At 44.6% G+C, this 8,231-nt stretch overlaps 1 protein-coding gene across 2 annotated transcripts in view; it reads right to left on the bottom strand.

The window, feature by feature from the left end:
- Positions 1–242: 242 nt before the first annotated feature.
- The window catches only part of LOC123053487 (short integuments 2, mitochondrial), a 14,634-nt gene continuing 6,645 nt past the window's right edge, over positions 243–8,231 (bottom strand). Inside the window, exons 8-9 of one of the 2 annotated variants that reach the window (XM_044476963.1) lie at positions 627–746; positions 243–552 (exon numbers count right to left, since the gene is read on the bottom strand). In XM_044476963.1, coding sequence (XP_044332898.1) covers positions 520–552; positions 627–746 — 153 coding nt within the window. In that variant the 3' untranslated portion in view covers positions 243–519. Of the gene's footprint in view, positions 747–8,231 lie in introns of both variants that reach the window. The other variant, XM_044476962.1, reaches the window with a different exon arrangement.

The raw sequence follows: 8,231 nt of genomic DNA, 5'->3' as shown, positions 1-8,231 counted from the left end.
CCATGCCTACTCTAATCAATCATAAAGAGTTACTACTTGCAGACTTCTCATTACATATGTACAGGAAATAGGTTGATTTACCTCATGCATTGAAAAAAAATAGAGAATCTGTTGCTGCATCATTCTTGCTGCCTACGGTTTGTTCGTATTGTTGCCCCACCGACGGTCCACGGAACCCACCAGCTGATGATGCAAAATCAGTTCCCCTATGTGTAAGTTTCCTAAAGACCTTGCACAACCACTTCCACCGAAATCTCAGGAGAAAGGGGACGAAAAGAACACAGGGAAAACAAGAAACAGCAGCCAATCCACATAGGCAACCACAAAATATGCGGCAAGCGAAAAAACCCTACAAGGGAATCTGCGCAGCAAGGCACACGTCTGCTTCTAGTTATCTATGAGTAGTACTGATCATTGTGACACATTGCATTACTTCACAACAAAGTTGTTCCTGGAAGGTTGCAATCATCTGGCATTCAAAGCCAAGTGAATCTTCCCCTTCAGTGCTGGTCAGGAAGGTCATCGAGGATGAACGGGCCGAGTTTCCCTGATCTGAAAAGAGTCAATAACTTCTTGGATGCCGGACCATGTGATTCATCAAGCGGTTTGTGGGATATTCTGAACACCTTACGAAGGGCAACAAGCTGTGAGTCAATTAGACTTTCCAGCTCGTTATCTTCATCGAGGTTGCCTGTGAATTCCATGGCTGTACTGCACAGCGTTCTCTGCACCTCTATCACCAAGTCCTGTAACAGGAGGATGAGGTTATTAACTCCTACAGGAAATAGATGACTTGGAGGAAACCATTGATTACCATAGTAAGAAGTTCCGTGTAAGTTTATTATCCTGTTCTATCTTCAAATGTAGAAGTCACAAAAACAAGTTAAAACATAGGAAACCAACTCTGGCACGCAAAACGAAATGATGAAGCAAACAAGTGGGAACACAAAGGATTGAGCAAAAAAAATTACATGACAATAATTGGCAAGTCAAAAAAATGTACTACTATGTTATAGTTCAATTATATTTAATTAGAATAATTAATAAGATATGGCAGTGTCAGGCCCTGTTCATGTTCTCCCCTGTTCCTGGCGTACCAGAAGTAGGATCAGCCGTAGATTCCTCATCGTGCGGTTCTGAAGCTTGGATAATGGTTCGCAAGCAAAGGGCATCTCTCCTCCGTCGATCTACCATCCAGCGGCTGTAGTATCCTCCAGTAGCTGTAGCTCATCCGACAGTGCCATGTGCTCTGCTTTTGCTTCTTTCACTTTATCAGTGTAATGGCTATAAAGCCAGCCTCGGCCCGGGGTGTGGGTACGATTTAGCTGTATTGGGTGTAAACCCTAGCCGCCGGTGGCGTGCTAAACTTACTTTCCCCTTTCCAAAGCAAGAACCCTAGCTTGAAGCTCCCAAATTCTCTCCTAAATTTGTGCTCTGTGAGTTAAATTGCGTTGTCTAGAGCTCTGATCCAGACAATTGGTATCAGAGGCCAGTCTTTCCTCGGCGGCGGTAGATGATTGGGGCAGCGTAGAGGTTTGCTTTTGCTGTAAAATCCCTCTTCGAGCTCCGATCGGGCGGCGGAGGCAGTAGGCGGCGGCCGGAGCGGCAGCGTTCGGGTGCAGTCAGAGGACAGCCTGGTTGCCTGAGAGTATTTCTCGGGTGGTAAAATTCCAGCTCCTGGATTTGGCCGTGTACCATCGGAGGCGGGCGCAGGCGGCGGTGTTGGTGGCGGTGACAAGTTCATCCCACCCTCCCAACCCTCTATGGTGGTGATCTCTGACGGCCTTAACATGACGAGCCCTGTTGATTCTGGCTCCACAGCGGAGTTGCAGCTCAAGTCCCTCGAGTTGGACATCAAGGCGCTCCAGCACGAGAGAGAGGAAGATCGCAAGGAGTTCCAGCAGTTTCAGGCGTCTGTGAACAGAAATTTTGCAACGATGCAGAAAAACTTCGAGAAAATTCAGGACAATTTCAGGCGTCTGTTGTTAGATCCCGAGCCAGCACAGGCAGATCAAGTTGAGGAGGGCCAAGGCAGTGTTCAACTGAAGGACAACCAGATCAATTCGCCTCATGTAGCTCCGGGCAGACCCAAGCAGCTCCAAGTTCCTACACCACCATCGGTGGCAATGCCTGACAAAGGCGCACCTTTGCCAATCGGAACATCAACACTGAGAGATCATAATGGGAAGGAACTGCAGTTGGATGGTACACCTAAGGTACCTTACAGACACCCGAACTATGGGCAAGCAAGGGAAACAGCAGCAAACAATGCAGTGCAGCTCGATGACATACCTGAAGAAGAAGCAGCAGACAACATCTATAGAAGGAGACCAAACACCCCAGTGGAGGGTCGAAGAAATATCCTTACGGTAAAACCAGCTAAGCTCAATATCTCTGAATTTGAGGGCCATGATCCTGAGTCTTGGATTCAGAATCTGGAGTAGTATTTTGCTACAGCAAGAACCCCTATCGAGCATAGAACAGAACTGGCTATATCTTACCTCAAAGGTCCCGCTGTTCAATGGTGGAGGGGAACTGGATTTGCTCCAAGCAATGTTCCATGGCATAAATTTTGCTCCTATTTGTCTGATAGATTTTCTGTGGATTCGGCCTGCGATATTGTCAGTTCCTTCCATGCAGCACAACAAACTACTACTGTTACTGCCTATGTAGAACAGTTTGAGCAGTTAATGAATACCATGAGAAGAGAAAACCCAGGAATTCTAGATGATTACTATGTTTCCAGTTTTGTGTCTGGCTTAAATCCATATATTAAAAGTCATGTGGAGTGCTTTAAACCTAAAGACATGCAAACAGCAGTCTGGTATGCTAGGAGAATGGAAAAAGCACAACCTCTCACTCCTCTTCTGCAAGCTAAGCCTTATATGTCTCAGCCCAGAAGACAAGTTATCTTTGAGCAGTCCAAGACCCCTGTTCCTTTAGCCACACCTAACAGGAACACTGTTATCCAGCAAGCAAAGCAAAATCAAGTGTGTTACAAATGCAGAGAACCTTGGGTGCCTGGTCACAGGCAGGTTTGCAAAATGAGCCAGAGAGCTCAGATACAGGCGCTACAGGTGCAAGACAATGAACACCCTGAAACAATTTTTGTAACAGACTTTGATGACCCTGACCTGGAAACAAATGAGCAGCTATCTGATGAAACTGTGCTAAAAGTGTCAATGCATGCTGCCATGGGCATAGGAGCAGCCAGAAACACTTTTATATTAACAGTAAAAGTTGGAAATGCAGTTGCCACAGCCTTGGTGGACAGTGGCAGTACATCAACTTTCATAGCCCCTGAAATGGCCAGTAAGTTACCAGTTGCACCTACCCCAACACCAAAAATCAAAGTAGTGGTTGCAAGTGGAGGAATATTATGGACTGAGTTCCAGGCAAAGAATTGCCCCTATGAAATTCAGGGTCATCACTTTTCTGATAGTTTCAGAGTCTTGAAATTGAAGGGATATGATATGATTTTGGGAGTGGATTGGCTCAGGAAGTATAGTCCAGTTCAAATGGATTTTATTAAAATGGAGATGAAAATCTCTGACAGTACTGGGCAGTTTTTAACATTTGTGAATGAAACTGTACCTATCACTCCTGTGATTGAGGCAAAGGATAACACTGAAAAGCTGTTAGAACAGGCTGTGTGTGGATTTTTTTCTCTTTACTACTACTGGTCTGGAGTTAACAGCAGATAACCAAGAAATCCCTGCAGAGTTACAGCCTTTGTTAGACCAGTATGAGAAACTGTTCCAGGAACCTACTGAGCTACCCCCAAGCAGGCCTTGTGACCACAGAATTCCTTTAATAGAAGGGGCTAAAGTTGTGAATCAAAGGCCTTACAGAATTCCTCACCACCAAAAGGAAATATTGGAGAAAATAATTATGGAACTCTTGAAAAATGGAGTAATCAGACCTAGCACTAGTCCATTCTCCTCTCCTGTGTTGTTGGTGAAGAAGAAAGATGGTTCTTGGAGACTCTGTACTGATTACAGAAAATTGAATGCAATTACTATTAAAAACAAATATCCCATACCAGTTATTGAAGATCTTTTGGACCAACTCAAGGGGGCAAAGATTTTCTCCAAAATTGATCTCAGAAATGGGTACCATCAAATCAGAATGGCTGAAGAAGATATACCTAAAACTTCATTCACCACTCACATGGGATTGTTTGAATTTTTAGTTATGTCCTTTGGACTAACTAATGGCCCTCCTACTTTCCAGGCCCTCATGAACTTCTTGTTGGGCTATCTCAAGTTTGTTGTGGTTTTCTTTGACGACATGCTAGTGTTCAGTTTCTCTATGGAAGAGCACAAGAGCCACTTAAAACAAGTGTTTGAAATACTGCAAGCAAATAAACTGTATGCAAAAATAGAGAAATGTTCATTTGGTAAACAGGAGGTTGAGTATTTGGGCCATGTCATTAACTCAGAAGGAGTGTCTACTGACCCATCTAAAATACAAGCTATCAAAGAGTGGCTAGCCCCTACTACAGTGACTGAGTTGAGAAGTTTCTTGGGGCTCAGTGGCTATTACAGAAGATTCATTCAGGGATATGGAGTAATTTGCAGGCCCCTGTTTGATTGCTTAAAGAAAGAGGGTTTTAATTGGAGAGAGGAACAACAACAAGCATTTGAAGCTTTGAAACATAAGCTTACAAACTCTCCTGTCTTAGCCCTCCCATATTTTTCTAAACCTTTTATTCTGGAAACAGATGCTTGTGGGTATGGATTGGGGGCTGTCTTGATGCAAGAGGGAAGGCCTATATCTTACTTCAGCAAGAGTATTGGTCCTAAAGCAGCTGCTATGAGCACATATGACAAGGAAGCCTTGGCTATCATTGAAGCTGTTAAGAAATGGAAGCACTACTTCCTAGCAACTGCCCTTGTTATCAGAACTGATCAAGAGAGTTTAAAATATATTCAGGAGCAGAAAATCACTGAAGGCATTCAGCACAAATTATTGCTTAAGCTGCTGGGCTTTAATTTCTCAATTGAGTACAAAAAGGGAAAGGAAAATAAGGCTGCAGATGCCTTATCCAGAGTGAAGCACATGATTTCTTCCTAACTGCTACTGCTGTTACTCCCACTTGGGTGAAGGAAGTAATAAGCAGTTACAAAAGAGATGATAAAATTAAGGAACTCATTGCTGAGTGCACTGTGGACAAAACCAGCACCAATGCTTATTCATTCAAGCATGGTATACTTAGGTTTAACAACAAGATTGCCATTGGATCAGCTACTAACCTCAGGCAGGAAATCCTCCAAACATTTCACAACTCTGAGTTAGGAGGCCATTCTGGGGAAAGAGCAACTTACCAGAGAGTGAAGCTGATTTTCCATTGGCAGGGCCTAAAACAAGATGTGGTGACTTTTGTGAAAGCATGCCCGGTTTGCCAGTTGAACAAGGCTGAGCACACTCCCTATCCTGGATTACTAGAACCTTTACCTGTGCCAGATTTTGCTTGGGCACATGTAAGCATGGACTTTGTGGAGGGATTGCCAAAATCAGAAAACAAAGATTTGATTCTGGTAGTGGTTGATAGATTTACTAAGTATTCCCACTTCATTGCTATGAAACATCCCATAACAGTGCAGTCTGTAGCAGGAGCATTCTCTGACAATGTGTTCAGGTTACATGGCATGCCCTTAGTGATAGTGACTGACAGAGACAAAATATTTACAAGCAAATTGTGGCAGCAATTGTTTAAGTCTCTGAAAATCAAGTTACACATGAGCACAAGTTATCACCCACAAACTGATGGTCAAACAGAAAGAGTCAACCAGTGTTTAGAAAACTACTTGAGGTGTATGTGTTTTCAGCAACCCAGGAAGTGGCATGGATGGCTGGCACTTGCAGAGTGGTGGTATAACACTTCCTTTCACACATCTCTACAAATGACTCCATTTCAAGCCCTGTATGGTTTCCCTCCCCCAATGGTAGCAGAATCAGCACTACCAGATGCTATTTGTGAAGATAATGAGGATTTACTACATAACAGAGAATTGGCCATTGAAGTAATCAAACAGAACCTTATCAAAGCCCAGTCTAGAATGAAGCACTTTTCTGATAAAAAGCAGTTCTGGAGAGAGCATTAATTCCTAGGAAGCAGGGGAGTATCAGTATTCCAGTGGTCAGGTGGCTAGTCAAATGGTCAAACCTTCCAGTGGAGGAAGCTACTTGGGAGGATTCAGCATTTATCCAGAAGGTTTTTCCTGCTTTCAGAGCTTGAGGACAAGCTCAGGCTAAATTGGGGGGTATTGTCAGGCCCTGTTCATGTTCTCCCCTGTTCCTGGCGTACCAGAAGTAGGATCAGCCGTAGATTCCTCATCGTGCGGTTCTGAAGCTTGGATAATGGTTCGCAAGCAAAGGGCATCTCTCCTCCGTCGATCTACCATCCAGCGGCTGTAGTATCCTCCAGTAGCTGTAGCTCATCCGACAGTGCCATGTGCTCTGCTTTTGCTTCTTTCACTTTATCAGTGTAATGGCTATAAAGCCAGCCTCGGCCCGGGGTGTGGGTACGATTTAGCTGTATTGGGTGTAAACCCTAGCCGCCGGTGGCGTGCTAAACTTACTTTCCCCTTTCCATAGCAAGAACCCTAGCTTGAAGCTCCCAAATTCTCTCCTAAATTTGTGCTCTGTGAGTTAAATCGCGTTGTCTAGAGCTCTGATCCTGACAGGCAGTTAGACATATTCACATGGTGGAAGTTCAATTAGCACAAGGTGTGCTGCAGGACTCTACCTGGACATGGGCCTTTTTGCAGATCTTGTATGCTGAGGTGGAAATGAAAGTGTACACAACAAAGGAACTATAGTTACACATCAGCGCAATGCACTACAGCATTGCATGATAACTGTTGTCATAGGATAGATAGAGAGATCACTAACTGATATGGCGGGTTTTACGTGTGAAAGATGCAGCACACTCCACCAAAACTATGTTATGAGCACACGAAATCAATAAGACCATATTATAAACTTCTGCAAGACACTATGCCATGGCCCTAAATGAGATCAGGAAATATAGTGATCTAGACGCTCTTATATTTCTTTACGGAGGGAGTACAAATTAGCATCTATTGGCATTATTCCTTACAATTTTGCAAGACACTGGGCAAGAATAGTACTGGAGTGAAAACAAACCTGAAGCTATGTGTGGCACATAGAAAGTTGATAATTTAGCATACTGTATACCAACATAAAACATGCAAACAGAAGATGACTCATGGTCCCATAAGAGAAAGATATCCATGGCGAATAAATTCTTATCCACGAATAAGTTCTCCATTATGGGTGTGCTTTGTTGGAGAACGAAGTGGAACGGAATGCCATGGTTCCATTTCATGGAGTAGTTTGGTTCGGTTCCTGTGTTTGGTTGTGGGCATTATGTGGAATGGAATGGTTACATTTCAGTGTTTGGTTCAGCTCACCTGTGTAGAAAAGGGTAAGATTACCTCTCAATGCACCAACCAGCATACACACCAAGCAAAATTGCAAAAGACTGGCTTTTTGTTGGAAAACTCACATACTGATGCCTTGTTTTACGTGCGTATAATTTATTACTATATAAACCACACCATGGACAGTGTGGAGTAGCCTTTTCTTTTCCTTCAATGCTCAGAATTCTAACTCTGATAGGGCAGCTATGAGAATGCAGGAAAACAAGGATTGATCCTATGGGGAGTGATAAATTGAGGGGAAAATGAAAGAAAACAAGGAGGAAACTTGCTAGCTGATGTTGTAGCTAGTAGCACTAGAGCAAATCAAGCGATGAAGTCGCTGCTTGCCTTCCCTGCTAGCCGATGCTGCTGGCGCTCCTCTCTCTGCTAGTCGCTCCCACTCTCTGCTGCTGCTGCTGCTCCTCTTCCTGCTAGCTGCTTCTTTCCCAGGTTCCGTTGCTGCCCCGCCAAGGTTCACCGCTACTCCGCTCCTGCCTGGCCGCTGACGCTTCAAGCAGCCTAGGAATTGATCTGCCACAAGCAGCTGCAGCCGAGGAGCGCCACCCAGGAATCGCAACGCCATTGAGGAGCGCCGGCCACGAATTGATCCGCCTCCACGCTGTCCTGCTTCTCTTCCCTGCGAGCCGACGCCGCTGATTTTTGCTTCGCTGCTCACCCTACGCTGCTAACCGCCTTCTCGCTGGGAGTGCCACTGCTTGCCACTAGCCTTCCCATCTCCACCCGCCACGTTATGCCAGAGAGATGATGGGATAGGTGGGTTTG

The sequence above is a fragment of the Triticum aestivum genome, chromosome 2D (genome assembly GCF_018294505.1).
Source record: "Triticum aestivum cultivar Chinese Spring chromosome 2D, IWGSC CS RefSeq v2.1, whole genome shotgun sequence".
In the NCBI taxonomy this organism is placed as follows: domain Eukaryota; kingdom Viridiplantae; phylum Streptophyta; class Magnoliopsida; order Poales; family Poaceae; genus Triticum; species Triticum aestivum.
The sequence above is the reverse complement of the archived record's forward strand: the minus strand, read 5'-3'. Positions and strand labels throughout refer to the sequence as shown.